We start from the raw sequence: 21,683 nt of genomic DNA on the forward strand, positions 1-21,683 counted from the left end.
TCACTGAGCTTTCGCACTGAAAACGCATCAAGCATTTACCACCGCTTTTGCTGTTTACGCCAGTCGAGTCGAATTAATGCCTTGAAATCTATGAGAAATTGCGAAACAAGCAGTGGGTGGAATTTCTCACCTCAAGCGTCCATGCCTTTTTTTGCCGTACTTTTGGGCCTCAAAAGAAAGTAATGCAATTTTACACGTTAACTTTTTTATATCACCAAACAAGGTCGACGATGGTACAGTTTTAATGAAGCCGCTTAGAGCGTTCTGTGCGTGTTGAATGGAGCGACCGTCCCCATTATATTGCTAGGGACGAGGATGCATGCTCCGTCTCAGGCTTCTACAAAACCTCCGCCCCGCTCGTCTTCCAAATTATTGACCTTTTAACCTTCCTAAACATAGTCATTATACTGCAGTGAATAATATACAGTGCAACTCCGTGCATTGTTCCTGCGCAACAATCGCGTAGTTACGTGCAGTGTGGCACTGCAAGACAAGCCCGCTTTCCCGCATGTGCATGGAAGGCTCAGAGGGACGAGCATGGTCCCTTAATACAGTGCACTACAGCTTCCTACAGGCGTGTCAGGATTGGTGGCGGCACCTGTAAGGACCCGCTGCCGAAAATACGCTACGTCTACCCGACGTGCTCCGGTTGGGGTGGCATATGCGCCTAATGGAGGCATGGTTATTATGACTCTCGCTTCGGCGATACGTGGGCGAAGAAATCGGGCGCTCTCCGACGCGAAAGTACCGCGCTCGTGTAACCGACGCGGCGCGCGTGCTGTGCTCATTCACACCGTGAACTCAGGTTTTGGCGTGGTATGAAATCTGACGTCCGTGAGAGAGGAGGCATTTCCTATAGGTAGCCTTCTCGTATGCAGCGGTGGCGCCCCCGTGGTTCGCGCGACGGATGGAGCACGTGTTTCATTATTCTTAGAGCGCGCTACGGGTGGCGCCGTTCGTTGTGCCTATGGGTGCCCGGCAAACAGCAGGCAGGCGCCGCTGTTTCATGCGGGGGCGGCTAAAAGACCGGCGTGGCCACGCGAGGCGCCAGGGCGAGACTCGTACAACTCATACGCGCGGGGCACCGCCGCCGGGAATTAAACGTTCTCTCGCGTTTCACGCGGCGCGCCGTTGGCTTAGCAATGCGCACGCTGCGATGCGGCAGTGGGACATGCCCGCTCGTGCATGCACGTACGCTCCGCAGTTGCACTACACCGTCGCTTCTCTTCCGGAAACGAAGCCGCCGGTGGCCCTTTCCTTTGCCCTGTGATGTAAGCCGCGGAGTGACCTGCCGCAATCTCCCCACTCTGCGGCGCCCTCTGCCCCGATCTGCTTCGTTCTGTCATATTCGCGGGGCGTTTCGAGACCCCCCGCTGGAGGTACTCTCGGCAGCTGCCGTTACAAGAATCAGAGGGCATGACCTGTAGCTGTCGATAAACGAATCTGTCTCCTGGAGCTTTGTGTGCGTTCGTTCCGTGTCAGAAGCATAACGGCCCTAAAATAAGATGAATATTGACGCGATAACGCCATGAGGTGCAGTGGCGTTATAGAACTTTCTGTATATTAGAAGCGCTAACTTCTCTCTCTCTTTCACTCTCTGTCACACACACACACACACACACACACACACACACACACACACACACACACACACACACACACACACGCACGCACGCACGCACGCACACACACACACACACACACACACACACACACACACACACACACACACACACACACACACACACACACACACACACACACAACACGCTCGCACGCATGCTTGCACAACCGTCATACGCAAGCAAGCTGTAAAGAACGTGTATATACCGCAGGTGAGTGTTGGTGCTCTCGCAGTCCAGGAATCAGCACATGTCGTATTTTTCGAATATTTAAAGCGACAGCTGTCGAGTACAGAATATACGGGACGATGATTTGCGGCCAATGTCTCTCCCCCACTGTGCCTGTCAGCGTCTATTATCGGGGCTCTGTAGAGGTCTCTCGAAGTGTGTGATTGGTGCGCCTTATAACTCAGGATGAATGTCACGACCTTACCTCCGCGTTATCGTTCAAAACCAGTCTATTGTACACTGCTGAGGTGAGGCTGACAGCGGCATGCGCATTTGAAGCGCTCTATGTTCGACTCGTATACCTGCGAGTTTGTGTTGAGAGTAGGCGCAAAGTGTTCTACGAAATGAACCGGAATGGAATGGGTGTATTGACCAGAGACCAGCTGGGTTTTGAAAAAACTAAGCGCTAGCTCGTCTCACAAGTTCACCTTTCTTTACACTTGTTAGCGTGCACTTTGACATCTGAGTAACTTAAACGGGAATGCTAGTGAGTTTGGGGCTATAACATTATTAATTCGTGTATTTTACTTAAGTTGTTTACGTTGCTGTGAACCCTATGTAGAAACCTTATGTACAAGAAGTAATTTCTTATACTTAAGTAAAAGAAGCTTTTGGGGGTAATTCAGGCTGTGTAGTAAACGAAGCTTCAACTTTAAAAGATGTGGTTACTCTCCTACGCTTTGTTGCTATCTATTTTTCTGTTTAGGGCTGAGATGAACTGATATAGGGAGACAGTGATAGACGGAGTGCGTGTCGCTAATCTAGACTGATGTTAACCACCATCTGGCTTTCTTTGTTATTTATTTGAACTTGATTTGGGTGGGTCTTTGAAATAATTTACGAAGTCAATGAATTATTTTATCCGTGAACTTTTAGGGTGTGTGTTCATGTCTGGTTTACGAAAGGACACCCATAAAAAGCGTCGCGAGAAAACGAATTCTGCTGCTTCCTAGTTTACGTAAGCATAAAAAATGCGCTGTGTAATCGACTTTGAAGTCTCGGTTTGAACGGCAATGTCTAGAGAAACCGTTATTAATTTCACAGAAGCGAGCAATAGACCTCTCCCTGTTTGTGAACAGTGTGACGTCACTGCGGGCAAACCGCCCACCATACCCTCTCTCGGAGCAGCTGCTGGTTGGCAAGAAAGTTCCGCCGGTGGCATCTTTCTGCATAGCAGAGCTGCGTGTCTACATTCCTTCGACAGAAATTTCTACATTGCTATGTTTTAAAGTCACAGCTTTTGAAAAGAGGGGGTCGCGGAAGGGTCACTGCTCATAGTGTCGAAATTTGCTTGTCGTAGATGGATGGATGGCTGGAGAAACTTTGCTTAGAGTACTGAGAGACGCGACTAGCACGCAGTGGGCTTCACCCACGTAGATGGCAGTCATACAAAAATCTGATCTTTTTCGAAAACGAACGTTCCGAATGTACATGGTGAACGGCGCTTTGAGAAATATTTGCATCGCATGGATGTAAACTTATTCAATTTCCATTGCGGCATGTGTAATGCAGTCTTAAACGAGGAACAGCATTGGCGGCAGCATGGTTTTGAGCTGCTGTGCGCGACGTCACGGATAAGATTCTCACTCACTGAGCAAAAGTAAGATCGGAGATGAAGGAAAAAAAATAAAAACAAACACTTCTTTCCATGCGTTCGTCTGAGGTTAACATAACCTCGTGAAAGTGAAATTCTGCCACTGCGTTTCTGAAAATTCCGTTTCTGAAGGTGAAAATTCATGTGTAAAAACCGACAACTTATATAATATTATCTGGCAATGATACCTTGCTGCATTTGACACCCATAACGTGTTTTGATACCTATATTGCTTCTTCAGGCTTGATACACAAACTTCTAATGCGCATTGTCACTTCATAAGGATCGAGCCGTAAAAGTACAAAGTAAATAAGAAACCAAAATATCCGCTGTTTACAATAACACGTATCAGGTATCCGATATTATGAGTTATAGTCGCGGTGAAGCGTATATGCAGATTTAACAACGCCACAACATGCTTGTAGCTCTTGCGTACTCGTATATATCACCCGGAGATCATGAACTTTTATTTTTCTGCACGCCCCGCATACGCTGAGGTGTACCCAATCGCAGATGATCGCGTCAAATGCATTTTTACCTTGACTAAAATGTCAGATAGTGAAGTTCCATCGACAACCAGTTACTGCAACCAGCCCACAACGAGTGCCAGTGTTTTCGCAAACAGGACGCATCGTGTTATTCACACTGCACACACCAACACACCCCGTAGAATATTCCCAGTTTCACCATCCGTAAAGGTGAACCAATACTGTCGATGCCTTTCAACGTGCACTACACGCCACAGTCAACACTGCACATTTTCGAAGACGATGCCGCTGTTCGACGTGGCCCCGGCCGCCACGTGTGTTCACTTATCCGAGATAAACAGCCTGCCAGCGTGGCAAACATTTCATCACTCACTTTACCACGCACCTAGATGTTCTCTGACACATACAGCTAATGTTGCCACTGTGAAATGAAGATCAAGCTTTTAAAAAGAGAGAAAAAAAAAACATGCCCCATGGACTAAGCGACTGCACGCCACTCAGCCACCAGTGGGAGTGTTTTGCCAACCACCGCCTTGCACGTGCACCGGTGACGTCACGCTGTGACGTACCCCGGTAGAGGTCTATTTGCATCTGCGTTAGCTACTTTCCGAAGTAACATGGCAACTGTTATCACAACAAAAAAATTACAGAATATCCACAGAGTGAATGACGATGAGTGGGGCGAAGCGTCCTTCGGCCCGTCCGTGCTTACGTCCGTCCGCGCGACCATCCATGCGTCCATCCATATGCCCGTCCGTCCGTCCATGCGTCCGTCCGCGAGTCCGGCCATCCGTCTGTCCGTCTATTCGTGTGTCCATCCGTCCGTACGGCTGCTAGTCTGTTTGTCCGTCCGTCCACGCATCCGTCCGTGCGTCCATCTAGTGAACACTCCAAGAACCGCCATTTCCCATCTCGCATTCCCTGTGGCACATACCCGCTCTATCAAATAGAGCAATTCGATTTGTCCTAGGAGGAGGAGGAGGAAGGGAAGAAATGAAAGGCAGGCAGGTCAACCAGACGCACGTCCGGTTTGTCCTAGGAAATTACGACAGGATGCATAGCGTGACAGAGAGCAGTAAAACATCAAATTAGGATCTTCTTGAAAACCGACGTTGAAACCTCAGATTAAAATTCTTTCATAGCATTAATCATTCGAGAACAGGGATCATCGGGCAAATGTATTTTCAACCACTTAACTATGTTTCTCAGAAACGTGATCATCACTTAAAAATACGCGAGATTCCTTTTAGGGGAGACGCTTTTCGCTACTCTTTTTTTGTCCGCGCTAAAAGAGAATGGAACACTCTGCCACCGGAAACAGTCTGTATTGATTCAAGTGATAATTTTTTCCATGCTTTGTGAATGTTTTTTATGTGTTTGATTATATGTACAGTACCCTAGCTGCTATAATGCCTCTGGGCGAATCAGGTATTGATAGTAAATAAATAAATAAATAAATAAACATAGCGGATATGTGCCACCGGTGGCTACGTACGACAACAACGGAGGAAGGACAGACCCAAACCCTAAGGAGCTTCACCCCTAAAAAATATCCCCAGCTATAAAAGTTCAACTGCTATTTTGTAACAAACCTCCTGCATTTTTCAGTTGCTCGAATTGGGAAAGAAAGAAGGAATGATGAAGCGGACAAACAGGGAGGTTAGGCAGTTCTTAGACCGGCTGGCTACTCTGTTCTGGGAAGGAGAGTAAAAAATGACAGGAAAGAGATGTTGCATAAAAGAAAAGGAACGTAACAAAAAAAGGAAAGGGGTATAGGAGACTGCCTAATTCAGTCTCGACTAGACCACTTGTACGCTAGTACCGCTATAACGCTTTGAAAGGCGCCTGTACTGACAGACTGGACCAGTGTTCCAGAACCAATTATTTCGACACAGGGCGATTGTCACGTACACCTAACGCATCGGAAAGTTCCTGTTTTGGAGTACTGAAAGAGGGACAGACGCAAAGGATGAGCAATCGCTTCTTCGCAGCTGCAGCTATTACATGTAGAGCTGGGAGTATATAACAGAAGCGGCCTTCTTGTGGAGACTAATTACCAACACTCATGAACTGTAATTATCCTGCCAGTTTTCTGTAGCAGCCCTCTTAGTTTTTGAAATGTTCAGTAGACGTGCATTAGCAGTAGATACAAAATGGTAACTAAAGCATGTATATGTCTAGCCTTCTAGACCTTGATATACTACAAGCGATGAATTTAAGCATCAGCATTGCGCACAGGAGCTAGGGGTCTAGCATTAATTAATGCTCATGAAACTGGCTTTCGGTTGTTACAAGCATGTTCATAGAAGCTGTGGCTTGTCAGCGGCTTATTGTACATCGAAATAGTTCGTGCTGGGCTTAACATAAACGGATGTGGTAAATAGAGAAAATCACGAGTAGCTTCTGCGGAGTTGGAAACACGCATGTCTTTTTAATGACAGATTCAGCTTCTCCGCTGCTAATGTAAATTATGCGTGTGTGTTTGCCGCTGAGTACATGTATTAATTTTTCACACATGTTGTTTCTTTGTATTTAGATAAGCTTCTACGCTACATGTTCCTTTTTGAGTTCTAGACCAGCCATATCGCGCTGGTCTAGGGACTTTTTTATGTACATCGTTAAATTTTCGCCATTGAGAGCTTTTCAGAAGCGAGTATTGCGAATGTGTTCAGGGGGGAACCAAAATTGAAAGATTCAAAACTAGACGGGAATTTCAAGCTATCAATAAGTAGGAGCAGAAAAGGACGATATGAAGGATCATGCGAGTGCGTTTTTTCTCCAACTCGTCAAATTGATTCGAAGCTAGCTAGGCTGTATAATAATGAGAAAAGCATGAGCCACTTTTAGCCATAGTTGAAAATCATTCCATGTCTGTCACGGCAAATAAAAGTTGCTCTGGAGGAATATGCGCACTAATGCAAAAAGCGAGAGTTCGATGGTTCATGTAGGTTTCTGAGAGGCACACGCACGGGAAAATGGGCAAGAAAAAAAAAACAAAAACAAAAAGCACCTATAGGGTTGGCGAAAAGCAAGGGAACTAACTCTACTCACGGGCATCATTAGACATTCTAGGGAGTGCCGCTCGCTCGCCGACAAAGCTGCGAGCCACATCCCGAGAAAATAGGATTGGAGAGGGAGGGGGAAGAGACACAATCGACGACGTTCATTGAAACAACCGAGCAGCAGCTTGGTTCTTTCAAGTAAAACAAAGCAGGGCTCCTACCCGCCAACTCCAGGATGTCTTTAGGAGCAATTCGCCACTGCTTGGCCGCCATATAACTTGAACTGCTTCGCGATATACTTTGCCTGCTGGAAAGAGGGCAGCAAAGAAGAATATACATCACGTCTAAAAAAAGACTGGTTATGTGATGGGCTACTTGTTTTCAATCTTCTTTTGTTTTTAAGCTGACTAAAGAAACATGAAGAGAGCTGTAGGAGGGGCGGGGGATGACGGTAGGAAGGGAAGAGCGCAGAACGATGTTTTGCCGAGCAGAGTCGTGGCTTTGTTCGTTCTATAGAGGAGACTCAAGACCCGAATAGCCCGAGGCAACATTGGCGAGCAACTTCGAACGATATATACGATGCCCACTCGCGCACTCTCATGAGAAAAACTCCTGAAGAAAATTTTGCTACAGCTGGTTCATCTTTTTTCATCGATATATTAGGTTATCGAAGAAACCACACAGCAGGTTTGTTGTTCAGAATCTGTGGTTTTAGGCTGTCGTGTGTTTTTCGAGAAGGCTTTTAGAAAACAACGTACAAAATGGGAGCAAGAAACACTTGTCTGGCCGGCAGACATTCCCGGCGAATACCTCTCCCAGCACGAGAGCTGGGAGTCTTTCTCTGCAAAAATAGACATGTTTTTCTACCAGAAAAGTTTAAAGGATTCACGTAGCCGCCTCGTAAGGGAGTGGCAGTGAGTCTACTTGTGCACATTGAAACAGACATGACTCGGTGTGATGCTTCAGCTCGCAGTCACATTCAACCTCTACCAAGCAAACATTTGCTCAGCTCTAAGAAACTGAGATCATGAGCCACACTTGTCTCGTTTTTACGTCAATCGATTTCCTGAACGATGAGTGGACCTATCGTGTTTTTTTTTACACTGCCTCAAAGATCGGTGGCACAGCAAGCGTTCTGCACATTCGCATCAAGCCGAGGCATTTTTAGCACTAAAAACGCTGCAGGCCACATAAGATACTTTTGAACGCACATTCATTCAGTGGAGCACTTTATTTTGCCGGCACTCACCTTGCACTGATGTTTGCGGGTTGGCAACTATAAAAGATGTGAGAAAAAGACAGCGCCATACGTTTTCTAATAAACAAAATTATGTGAATAGAGACGTCTAGTTGCAGTAGTGCTTCATGCTTTTCGAATATTGCGGCACGTGATACACCCCTGCCCTTTCTTACAACTTTCAATGGTTGACCCGCCTCGTGGAAAGATTGTGACACTCCAGTGTGTGTGTTTCTACTACCATTCTTCCCTCTCTCATTCCTGCCTTTCTTACTTTTTTTGTCTCCCTTTACCCCTTCTTCAGTGCAGGGTAGCCTATCAGACATTTTTTTTTTTTTTTCTGGGTAACATCCGTGCCTATCGGCATCACATCTGTCTTTCTCTCGCTTCGCTGGTCGACCGGTGGGGGTAGATCCACGTCAACGCACATCGCACGTGCATGCTAGGCGCCTTCGATGCCAGACTGCCATGTCGTACCCAGTGCGCTGCCACGCCTCAGTGGCACACGCGCGACGCCATCTGCATGCCCACGTACTGCCGCGCCTGGCAGAAATAAATGGCCACAGAGATTGATGACCTGTCGGACACTGTTTACAAGGCCCTGAGTGATGCCTTTTTTTTTTATAGTGCCTGCTCTTGGACGTTTCGCAGCATTTGATGACATCCCCTTGGCTGATTGAGGATGTAGCAACTCCGTAACTTCGCCTACGCTGTTCATGCATCGTCAAAAAAGCTTGCTGTCTGGAGGAGGGAATGGATAAATGAATGGTAATTGAACAGGGCTGGGCTTGTTTGAATAACCTGCATGCACTTGGGAAGGGAAGGAAACATTTGGACAAGACGATGTCCGGTGCTGATGCCTTCAACTGTAGTAACACTTTTCTGCTCTGTGCTGCGATGGTCAATCGGTACGGTACAACACGTTGATGGCTACGTCCGGCCAAAGCAAACAGTCACACCAAATGTTGCGCACGATACAAAGGTCAGCTGCTTTTTTATTTTCTATCTTGTTCACCATTTCCTGTGATCGTCCGTTTTGGCTGCATGTATACTTTGAGTACGGTACGCAGACTTTGAAAATCGCAGCCATGCTCTTGCAGGCTGGTGTAACAGCGGTGTGTGAGATAGTGGGGTAAATTCTTGATCATTACACTTACCGTACCTGATCTAGCAGTATGTGAAAGTCGTCTTTCATTTCTGAGCAGTGCAGGAGATGTTCCATAGCCTGTTCGGCACCGTATCGTTGTGTATTTTCATTAACTCTTTGCAAAGAAAACAGGAGGAGGAGGAGGAAAAGGTGGTGCGGAAGGGCGCCACATTTGCTGTGTTCTCACTTTTCGCACCACTAGTGCGTAGTTACCGCAATTTATTTTTCGTTATCTCTGGGCACATGCGATAGTGGCCGGTGTGCAGACTAAGGCCGCCTGATCCAGTAGTTTTAATGCGAAAGCGTTAGAGAGCTCGTGTCGAAAAAAACCCGTCGCCGCCGTTGGCCCCGTTGGCTGTGAGCGAAAAATTGTCTGTGCGTCTGTGACCGGAAAATCCAGTTACCGAGACAGCCGCTGAAGGCCGGTACTTGTGTACGCGTGCGCGTGCGATCTCGCTGAAAAAGCCGCGCATTCGAAAAAAAAAAGCTCAAGGTCAGGACGCGCGGTAGTTTTTTCGCCCTGCCACCCCTCCCTGCTTAGCTTCCAGCGCTTTCGTCGGGACGACTGAAAAGATAATGCAATTGCAGCATGCAACAAACCTTTGTAACTCCATTTGCACTGGACGGATTGTTAAAATTTTTGTGGCGTTGAATTTGTTAGGCAATAAGCTCTTTTAGTGAATTCATTCTATGGTTACTTGAAAAAGTGTTTTAGGTCCTCTTTAACTAATTTCGTTCGACAGGTGTGACGGCGAAAGTGAGCCCATTCGGTGATAATAGCATGCGCTGGTCCAATCTACTGTGTGCGTGTTTGTGTGCGTGCGTGTGTATGCAACAAAACATATTAATATGTACTTAGCGGTTGAAGGGTGCACTAGGGGTCAGATTTCGCTATCACGTTCAACTCTTAAAGACGAAGCTTAAATGTCCCCTAAATTTCTGCATTGGGCGTAGTCTTCTCAGTTGTTTACGGTTACGGTGTTCATTACCCATAGTTATACGCTGTGCTGTTTATGTATTCTAATAGTAGAACCACATGCCTAGGCATGACTTCGTGAGTCACCAATTTCTCGCCACCCTGTGGGAATGCGCAGTGGAAGTCACACGTGCGCCATAAACGACGCGCGCACGATTCAGTTCGTGTGCCAAATAATGTGAGCTTAATTCTCCTTGTTTCCCTTATATCCGCAGTGCTTCGTGACGAGTTCCGCCAGCTTCCGAAGAGCATCCACGTGGCGGGCGGCGAGTCGGCAACGCTGGAGTGCGTTCCTCCCAGGGGCCACCCCGAGCCCACGGTCACCTGGTTCAAGGACGGCGTCCAGGTGCAGCCGGGCACGGGGCGCGTACGCCTCCTGGCCCAGGGCGCGCTAGTGATCGCCGACGTGCGCCCGTCCGATCAAGGACGCTACGTGTGCCGGGCGGCCAACATGCTCGGCACCAGGGACTCGCCGGCTGCGCTGCTCTCCGTGCACAGTAAGCAGATTCACGCTGCGTCGACAAGAGACGCTCACTCATTCTGCACATTTGGCGTGAAACGATCGGGACGTTTGCGTTATGGCTTCGTGTTTAACGATGCATATACGTAGTGCAGTGGCACACGCGCTGCCCTTGTCGCTGCTTTGGCTAGCTAGCGAGTCACTTAAACCCAATAGAAAGAAAATTGTCGAGGACTCGTTTGTTTGTTTCACACAACTCTAATTAAAAGCAATAAATATAATGAAATCAAAGAAGCTATAGTGAACATTATTTGTACTGTTTTAGTGTATTGTAGTTTTTATTTGTCTTTTCATAAGACTGTGGGTTCGGTTCCTGCCTGTGGGAAGTTAACTTTTTGTACATTTGCTGTATCTATATCACAATTATTATTATGCACTTGAAACAATCTATCTTATGTTCCCCACGCTTCCTTGGATTCATTATGTACTTTTGGGCTGCTTTTCATTAACCTAGTAGGGTGTGTTGATTTAGCATGAGGTATAGGAGAATTCGTTAAAGAAACATGAATACGTAAATGATAAGAGTGCTTTGTGTTTCTTTATCCATTACTGCCCATAATATATTCAGCGCATTCTTATCATCGCCGGGATAACTTGTGTATATAGTGTTTTTCACAGCTTTCTACTATTCAAACACAAATTTTCGAACATTTCAAAGTCAGGTAGCAACGTAATTTAGAGACTTGTGTGCTCAATATAGGAAGAAGAGTGTCACCAGTCAGTCTGTATATTCACTTCCTACCACAGCGAAGCCATATTTCGTACGAGTCCCGGAAGATGTGACGTCACTGGCGGAGGAGTCCGTCGAGTTCCAGTGTAAAGTGAATGGCGACCCCAAACCCACGGTCACATGGAGGAGGCAGGATGGCAAGATGCCCGTCGGAAGGTGAGCCACGGGACTAACAACACTGCTGCGAACTCGGGTTCGCTCAGCAGCCTTGCATCAGTAGGATATATTTCGCGACGCAATAACATGCATCAGCCTAGTTTCAGATATGTCTTTGTGACATCTATGAAACTAGCTGTGAAGACCCATACGTTTCACGCGAGGATGTTCTCGGCCTACGAAAATGTGGGATTGGAAGCACGTAGTAGTGGCACTCATGCTGAGGACCTTTTAAAACGTCGTGGGATTTGCATACACATCTAACAACACCTACGGCAAAAGGGCGAATAATAAATGCGCTTCCCAAGATGCGGGGAAAGAGCGTGGCAACAGAAGTCATTGGAATGTATTTGTGAAAGGGGGGTTTACGTCTTTGATATGAGCGTCGATGTCCTAGACTGTTGCCTTTTGCCATACTTGCGCTTGCTTCTCCTCAACAGTAGTCATTATGCGGGAAAGCCATCGCTCTGCCTGCGTATTACGATATGGGATTTCTAAATAGGAAAAGAAACGGCAATGAACACGACTATAGTAACATTTTAATATCACATATTTACAATAAAAGCTATAACTTCTCTTCATGTGTCCTAAATATCCTATGTGTAGTGAGATTTGTTGTATTTTGTTACTCGCACTTTTTTCTTCGTCATTTTTAAACAGCATGTGTGTCGTGTTTTCAGTCAAACAGGTCTCACTGGTTTGTGCTATTTTCTCATTTATTTAGAATACACCAATTGAATAAACATGTTCTTGTTCAACAAAGTGAAAAAGATCTGAGGTGTGTCACTTTTCTTTCAGGGCTTATGTCCAAGAGGACAAGAGCTTGCACATCAAGAACGTCGCTCTCGCGGATGAGGGAACATACATTTGCGAATCAGAAAACATTGTTGGCTCAGTCTCTGCGTCGGCGACGTTAACCGTGCACTGTAAGTACTCACCCTTTTGTGTGAACTCAGCAAAATGCAATTATTTCCTGAATTTTAATAGAAGTTGGCGTGATGACTGCATCGCTTACTTTCGTTACGCTTGCGTCGTAGCCCCATAGCTGTAAATTTTGTCCCGGTTTGCATGGGCTCATCGCAAAAATTATACCGACAACTCACATCTTTCACTCATAAAATATGCATTGATTCTGCTCTCTCTAAGTATGGTGTTTTGTCTAAACATACAAAACAAAGCTGTTTTTTACGTGCACTGTGATGATTTTATGCTGCTAATATTGCAATAGTTTGAAGCTCGCAAACAGTGAGTCACATCATGAGGAGACATATCCGACCCATATAAACTTCAATTTAGACGAAAACTCAGACCAATGGGCCCCAAAGCCTTGTTAAGGGACGCATTTACAAGAAGGCTGTGGAAACCTATCAGTTATTTTCTTTTCTTGTCACATTATAGCACGTCCTACATTCCGCCTCACGCCCCAGAACCATAAAGTGGGACTCAACGGCGTCGCCAAGTTTGACTGTCTTGCGACGGGCAACCCTCCACCTTCCGTGTTCTGGACCCGGGAAGGCAACCAGGTTAGTGTCTCTACAACTCTGCTATTACTTTTATTTCAGTAATCTCTACAACAGACTGGAGGTCATTTGTGTCACATGACAGACATTGATAAGTGACCACAGGTTCACACAGAAGTGCTACGCTCCGTAAGCTCCACGCAAAGGAACACTTGTGCGTCGTATATATATATATATATATATATATATATATATATATATATATATATATATATATATATATATATATATATATATATATATATATATATATATATATATATATATATATATATATATATATATATATATATATATATATATATATATATATATATATATATATATATATATATATATACGGTGGATCGCCAAGTTTTACAAAGTTTCACAGTCACGCATTTGCAGACAGGAACTGCTGCTTGTTTCTCTTTGCTTGTTGGGTGTTTGTGGTTGAGTGGTTGATGAAAAATGAGACTTGGTTGCCAGCTGGCCCAAGCATGTCGGTTTTCGTATACCGGAGTCAAATACCAACGTTTCCCGGCTCTCGCTGGTGGGAGCGATTCCCTTTTTGTCGAAATAACGTACTACTGTCGTTGACGGCACCTTATTAATGAGCGCAAGGAAACGCGTGCTGCTAACAAACCCTCGAGTCTCCATTGCGCTGCCGTATTACCCACGCAGGTGCTGATGTTTCCGGGCAAGTCACATGGCCGCTTCTCGGTGAGCAACGAGGGCACGCTGACCATTACCGGTGTACGAAAAGAGGATCGTGGCTATTACGTCTGTTCGGCGCTGTCCGTGGTGGGCTCAAGCATGGCCAAGGGCCACCTGGAGGTGACAGCGCTCGCTGACCTTCCGCCTCCCATCATACGACTCGGACCGGCCAACCAGACTTTGCCGCTGCACACGGCCGCTCAACTGCCCTGCGATGCGACTGGTACGCCCAAGCCCACCGTGCAGTGGCTGTACAACGGGGCTCCGCTAAGGATAGATGAAAGGCCCCGATACACGCTTCTGGAGTCCGGAACGCTTCAGATACAGGGTAAGTACATGGAACCGTCGAAAAATTTAGAGCATTCGCAAAGCAGATAGGCACGCCAAGAATGTTTGCGGGTGGGATATTTTGTGGCGCATTGTTCTCAATGTTACAGTACTAAATGAAAGGACAAAAAAAGAGGAGATCACACTTGTTGTCTCTTCATGTTCTTTCTGCGTTCAGACCTTGAACGAAATGTAACACAGACCAGTGCAAATCATTTTCACACCTTAGACGGTGGTTACTGGACAGCCGTAAACCATGATCGTTTCTTTTCGATCGCCTGCAGTAACTAGCCGTCGCTATAAAAGACTCAGTAGATAAAAGTGGTTCAAACTTGATGTTAAAATCAGAACACTTATTAGTACTAACTTCTTTCCAACGTCATAATGCTTGCCGATTGCTGAAATATCTTCACGAGGGGATGTCTTATTCGTGCCATTCTTGTTTCCTTCAAAGATCTGCAAAGGCTGGACAGCGGAGCGTATACCTGCAAGGCTTCGAGTGAAAGCGGCGAGACGTCTTGGACAGCGTCGCTCAGTATTGAATCTCCGCATAACCCCAACGTCAATTTCCATCGATCCCCTGACCCCTCCACGTTCCCCGGTCCTCCTTCACAGCCGGTGCCCGTAAATACAACAGAAACATCGATAACGCTTGCCTGGAGATGCAGTGAGAAAGTGGGTGCTTCATCACTCAAAGGATATACAAGTGAGTTGCTGGTGGGTACATAAAAATATTGTAACAAAAACTTGAACAAGGAGAAAAGGAATGCTAGCCCAGGTTATCAATGGCCGAAGTAGGCACTTAATGACCAATCAAAACAGATAACTAATTGTTTCGCAGTAGTTTTGATAGATAATGATGAACCCTTAGAGTGTACTACGTAATTCAATCATTCTTTCTTTATCACGTGAAGTAGCTAATTACCCATCACTAGGATATCTTGTGGAAAGAACAGGAAAGGTAACACAACTCCACTCCTGTTCATTTCCAGTTGAATATTACAGCAGTGACTTGCAAAGTGGGTGGGTCCTGGCAGCCCATCGAGTGCTTTCTGAGAAATACACCATACAAGCTTTGCGACCCGACTCACGCTACGTGTTCATCGTGCGAGCCGAAAATTCTCATGGACAAGGAGTCCCCAGCCCTGTTTCTGAACCTATACGGACTCTAGGTGAGTGCGACATTCAAATGAAGCATGTCTAGCTAAACGCTGTTAAGCGGTGAGACTTCGTTGTCTTTACCAAGTGCAAGGTGGCATGTGAAAGAAGCCTTTAGGAATTGCTTAAAAGTAATTTTGACGATTACTTTTAGACAGATGAGCATACTTGCGTCACACTTCCATCCCAATATGGACGTAGAGGTCAGATGTTTTTCGATAGCAACTCTCGGTTAGATTTCGCCGCCGGCGTCGGTGACCACCGTCATTCACCGTATAAATATATATATATATATATATATATATATATATATATATATATATATATATTAAAACGGAAGAAAAAAAACATGATCCAGAAAAAGCCTCGAGCACGCGGTATGTACGCCCGACCTCTTGCTTGTGAGCTCGTGGTGTTAGCCACTGAGCCACGAAGGAACACCTCCCCGAAACGTTCAAACGGCAAGCTATTTAGTATATCTACCACTTACCGCTGGCAATGCCGAGCTCGGGGGAATACCATGTTTTCCGCAATACCGGCGAGATGGCGCAACAAACGCGCGTCGCCAGATCGTCGCTACGCAGCGACGCGCGCTCGTGCGTTCATCTCCCGTGCGTACTTTTTCTTGCGGAGGAGGGGAGGGGTAGGACGCCTCTCCTCCTCCACAACGATTCTCCCCAGCGGCAGATAAGCGCGCGCATGCGAGAACATGCGTGCGCTTATTTGCCGAAGGGGAGAATCGTACGCCTTGGTCTTGAGCCGGAACGATTCTGTTGTAGTTATCGGGCGCACAAAGTTCACTGCTCTCACTGCACAGTGTCCGTTTGCAAAAAGGGCGCGCTTTTCAGACACAGCGAAGTAACAACTGAGATACTTATTCGCGTTCATCTGTGCCTGTGAGTAGATTACGTGCGTCATTTGTGCGTGAGCAACGTGTGACATGTTTAGATCTGCTTGCCATTCTTCGCGTGGCATTCAAATTTGTTGCTATCGCATTCATTGCTCCAACATAGCGACAAAGCTGTGACTTTTTTGAGCGCAGACTTTGAGCCTAATATAAACTTTCAAGCTCCGGCGCAATGTTTGAGAGGACTAAACAAGGGCTGGCTCACAAAATATGTGGCTCGGATACTAATTTTCACAACACTCATTGTTGGCGGTTTATTTGGCACACCCCGACCTCGAAAAACGGCGTGGCGATGCGGGACCAAAAAAAAAGAAGAAAAAAATGTCAACTGCCTCTCTGTTGCCCTTCCAAAGAAAGCACACCGTTTCTCCGAGGGCTAAGTGCGAGTGGGCTTGCTGACAAACTTGTTAGTGGGGACGTTTCCCTTTGCTGTTTCTGTGACGTCACATATGGGCTAATATTTACTGTTGGCCAAGTGACAATAAATTCTTTTGTTAGTGCTGTGTATGTGCGTTTATATTCATTTCTGTTGTTCCGTCTCGGAGTGCTGTTTCCCCTTTATCTAAATTTTGGTTCTTGGCTAATGTAGCGTGACCAAATGCGCGAGAAATGCTGTTGGATGCAAGCAGCCAACGCACGAACCGCTGCTTTGTGTAGGTGAACATAAATAATTTCGAATCATAAGTACCCGACTCAGGTAGATTCAAAACTTCCGTGCTATTAAAATACAATAAAAACGACAATATCTGTAATGCAGAGCTTAATTAAAAGTGAGGCTGAATAAGACGGAAAGCACATAACGTTTCTGTAGATCAAGATAAAAGCATTATGGGAGAGTGACTCTTCTTACTAGTATTTCTTTTTTACAGGAATGGCGCCTCATTTTCTCCCGGAGTTCAACCTTGGCGAGGCACGCGCGAAGCTCAGCGCATGCATCGTATCCCTGCAAGACATACGCGCTGTAAGCTCAACAGCCGTCAAGTTGAGCTGGAAGGTACTCCCCATTACTTCATGAACTTTCGCTGTCCTTACACTTAGGGCAAGCTTTTGTAAGCTGCTCAGAAATAACTCGAATTTTAGTTCGCGCCTTTGATATTCTTGTCATACAATGTGGCCCTTTACTCCCATTTACAGAGGCAAATAAGGATAATAGAATGCTGGTACCTAAACGGGAATGTACATAATAATTGAATCTTTTAACTTCAAGTGGGTGGAACAATATTTTAGTGGCATGGTGAAGTCCACTTACGATACATCTCGCTTAATATTAGTGGTGATGCATATGCTTGTTGGTGTATTGGGCATGCATAGCATCTAACGCCATTCAGCAATGATTCAAGATTTTAACGCAGTCAGTGTATTTTATGCATATATTCCTATCGTACTAAGTGAACCAAACAATATGCTTCTATTACACGTATCTTGAGAAAAAAGGTTTGCATCAAGTCCTTAGAAGTGCATCAGAAAGCAGGACTCACGTAGATGTTACCAAGCGCAAGTTGTTTTTTTTTTTGTGCAGCTGCTTTGACTTCACACTATTTTTGTACTGGCACCGTTTTCAGCACTGCTGAAAAACAACTCTGTCTGTCCTAATGGCTTGCCGTTTTTTTTTTTTTTTTGTCGCACAGATCCAGGGATTGAGGGACTACGTGGAGGGCTTTTATATTCGGTTTCGAGACATGACTGGAGGATCGCAAAAGTACAACATGGTGACCGTGCTAAATGGCGGAGCACTCTCATACGTACTCAACGACCTGAAGAAGTTCACGAAGTACGAGTTCTTTCTTGTGCCATTCTACAGAAGCGTTGAAGGCCCACCAAGTAACTCGAGGAGTGTTCAGACCATGGAAGATGGTATGTTTAAATTAGTTGTACTCGCGGTATGTATGTATGTATGTATGTATGTATGTATGTATGTATGTATGTATGTATGTATGTATGTATGTATGTATGTATGTATGTATGTATGTATGTATGTATGTATGTATGTACGTACGTACGTACGTACGTATGTATTTACGCACCCTGGTGTTCATTCGCACTTTTTTCCAGAGTTCGTAATGCTTGTTCCGTTTATAAGCCGTTTTTTTTTCATTTCTTCAGTGGCCCCCTCCCAATTTGGCAGAGACCAGAACAGCCGGTATTGCCAGATGGATAGTTTCCGAATAGAAGACGTCTTTCGTGACATTTTCGCTTGCGGAAGGTGGCATGCGCCAGGCAATCGTGAAGAAGGCAGACTTCACTAATTTGTAGTGTGCCACGAGTGTTTTGTGCGCATGTAACACTTCGTGAAGGGTTTTGCGCAAAGTGAGGTGCAAGCCACTCGTCGTGGCCAGATAGTGCACGCAAGCATGATCAGTTGACACAAAGGGAAAATTGTGCTGATGACATTGCACGTAGGAACGAACAGGAACAGGGACGTCGACATGGAATAGGCCGACGGTACTGCTAAGAAACGGCTGAAGAGTGACATGATAAAGCCCACAACATGAAAATCGTGTGCCGGTACAGCGAAAAGCACCGGAACATGGCTTTATTTATATATTTCTTTTAAACAGTTTATTTAGGTAGCTAACTAACTAATTATGGAAACAAATAATAGGGTCAGAGGAAGCCATGAAGTATATGGCAACACTGATTCTTCGGATAGTCTATTGCGCTGGCAAGTCGTGTAAGGTACTCCCGAGGAGGCCGGGGGGGGGGGGGAGGGGGCTCTTTTCTGTCTGCGATGTAACCAACTGTTCGTCCCAGGTACGCAGCCAAAGAGGCAAACTGTTTGCTGCTGTTCTAGAAATATCAGCACACCGGGTGCTTACGTCACATCGTCTCTTTCCCCAGTACCATCTGCGCCACCCGAAAGTGTGGAAGTGCAAGTTGTGAACGGCACCATGGCGACCATTTTCTGGTCTCCTCCACCGCCTCAGCACCGCAATGGCAGGCTGAGAGGATATTACGTAAGCACTTTTGTCGTGCGCTCTTTAATTTGATGCATGTTTCGACGCCACCATTTACGTCTAAAACTCTACGTAAATTTTTACTGATTGCGTCATTTCGTTACGTAATGAAGGATCATAATTTGTAGACGTCGTGAACACTCGTGACGCGCAAATATATGGATTCAGGGGATGAGGTAAATGTTAATGCATGTTCAAGATCAATGCACGCAGGGCTTCAAATAAATTATGGGTTTGGTGTTATGCTTGTCGAAGAAGTGACAACTACGCGCTGCATTCGTTCTCAATTCTCGTAAACTAACGACTGCATGACGGGGTCATGAAGAGCGAACATGATAAGAGACATGAGACTGCATCAGTTTTGGAAGGCTGAAAGAACGAATAATTTGTACGCAGGTGTACGTGGACGGCAACTTTTCCAATGTTCACTTCAATCAGAGCACGAACTCTACCACTAACAGCCTTACGCTAAACAACCTTAAGACGGGAGCTTCTTACGAAGCACGTGTCGTCGCCTTGACCACCATGGGTGGTGGACCAGCCAGCAGCGCCGTGCTCTTCAAAATGGGTGAGCTGCGGCATTTTACCGGCAATTTTGTAAAAGTATCATGAATAATTACTGGCATCGCCTTTCGCGGTGCCTGAATTTTATGAACGTAGTGAGCGTTTTTTTATGCTAAGCAGGGGTTATTGCACCTAAATTGGGGTGCAGTCACGTGGTACCACACTGCACTAACATGCACATCTATACCGTGGGCTCAGCGCTCAACAAGGTTACAGTCTAGAAGAGGTGAACATGCACGCCATAAGATATACTTTACACAAAGAACAGAAGTAAGAAGAAGTGTTACGCTGTGTTACTAATGTGCTACAAGGCCACGGTTTTAAAGGACCCCTGACACCTAATTTGGATACTCGAGATGATTGTGCTGTTGGATAGTCCTGCATGCGAGGCCACTTTTAGCCGATTATTAGTAGCGAGTGTAGTCTATAAAATAGTTAAAATTGGTTTTAAAGTAAGGGTGCGTGATCATTGGATTATTATGATTCAGTGGACATTTTTTTTTGTGGTGTGACGAAGGCAGATGCCCCCTCGTAAAGTTGCTGAGGCCGAGCAAGTATGGTCGGCGTCAGAAAACATTTGCGGGGCGCCCAGTATTCCCGGCCGGCACATGGCAAAGGCTATTGTTCGTCACCCTTCAAGCTCTGTTGTTAGCGGCTCTCAAAGTAGTTTTGGCTACTAACGCTAGGAATGTTTTCATCACAATATCAATTTTATAAACAGTCCCGGCTGGTTTTTTCAATCGCCGCCGCCATCAATTACTTATATGCATATGTATGTGTATATAAACAGGGAAAGATGCGCTAGCCTCCTTTTCCTACGAAGTGAACATCGTCTTTCCGCCCGAGCTTGTCTGCGCACGCGCTTATCTCGCCAGCGAACAGGGGGTAGGGGGGCGCATATTGTCACCGTGCTATCGCGGCAGCGATCAGCGCGCGCCTTGTGCCCCCACAGCAGGCGGGAGCTTCTACGGGTGGCGCTCTCAAAACACACACACACACACACACACACACACACACACACACACACACACACACACACACACACACACACACACACACACACACACACACACACACACACACACACACACACACACACACACACACACACACACACACACACACACACACACACACACACACACACACACACACACACACACACACACACACACACACACACACACACACACACACACACACACACACACACACACACACACACACACACACACACACACACACACACACACACACACACACACACACACACACACACACACACACACACACACACACACACACACACACACACACACACACACACACACACACACACACACACACACACACACACACACACACACACACACACACACACACACACACACACACACACACACACACACACACACACACACACACACACACACACACACACACACACACACACACACACACACACACACACACACACACACACACACACACACACACACACACACACACACACACACACACACACACACACACACACACACACACACACACACACACACACACACACACACACACACACACACACACACACACACACACACACACACACACACACACACACACACACACACACACACACACACACACACACACACACACACACACAAAACGGTGCCAAAATTATACCTGGAGCGGCCGTGTTCTTTTACACCAGCGTTTCGTAGTGTTACGTGAGATCGTATCTTATCTAATTGAGTTGACTGCCAGCCTCACTTCGTATATCAACGCCGTCACTACGCAACGAGCCTTGTTGTGGTCATCTACTGTATGGTCGCGCCACAGGAAACCTGGTTGCTT

General features: G+C 46.0%; 1 protein-coding gene across 4 annotated transcripts in view; it reads left to right on the top strand.

Annotated features, from left to right (window-relative positions):
* LOC142814620 (protein sax-3-like) overlaps nucleotides 1-21,683 on the top strand; it is a 162,130-nt gene that overhangs the window by 126,556 nt on the left and 13,891 nt on the right. For all 4 annotated transcript variants that reach the window (XR_012894990.1, XR_012894989.1, XM_075893671.1 and 1 more), the window contains exons 3-13: nucleotides 10,510-10,791; nucleotides 11,562-11,700; nucleotides 12,499-12,626; nucleotides 13,099-13,223; nucleotides 13,884-14,244; nucleotides 14,698-14,949; nucleotides 15,236-15,415; nucleotides 17,178-17,302; nucleotides 17,937-18,162; nucleotides 19,147-19,262; nucleotides 19,659-19,830. Coding sequence is in view for 2 of the 4 variants with exons in the window: in XM_075893671.1 (XP_075749786.1) it covers nucleotides 10,510-10,791; nucleotides 11,562-11,700; nucleotides 12,499-12,626; nucleotides 13,099-13,223; nucleotides 13,884-14,244; nucleotides 14,698-14,949; nucleotides 15,236-15,415; nucleotides 17,178-17,302; nucleotides 17,937-18,162; nucleotides 19,147-19,262; nucleotides 19,659-19,830 (2,106 nt within the window). In the remaining 2 variants the exon portion in view is untranslated. The remainder of the gene's footprint in view (nucleotides 1-10,509; nucleotides 10,792-11,561; nucleotides 11,701-12,498; nucleotides 12,627-13,098; nucleotides 13,224-13,883; nucleotides 14,245-14,697; nucleotides 14,950-15,235; nucleotides 15,416-17,177; nucleotides 17,303-17,936; nucleotides 18,163-19,146; nucleotides 19,263-19,658; nucleotides 19,831-21,683) is intronic.

Source organism: Rhipicephalus microplus, chromosome 4 (genome assembly GCF_043290135.1).
Source record: "Rhipicephalus microplus isolate Deutch F79 chromosome 4, USDA_Rmic, whole genome shotgun sequence".
Classification (NCBI taxonomy): domain Eukaryota; kingdom Metazoa; phylum Arthropoda; class Arachnida; order Ixodida; family Ixodidae; genus Rhipicephalus; species Rhipicephalus microplus.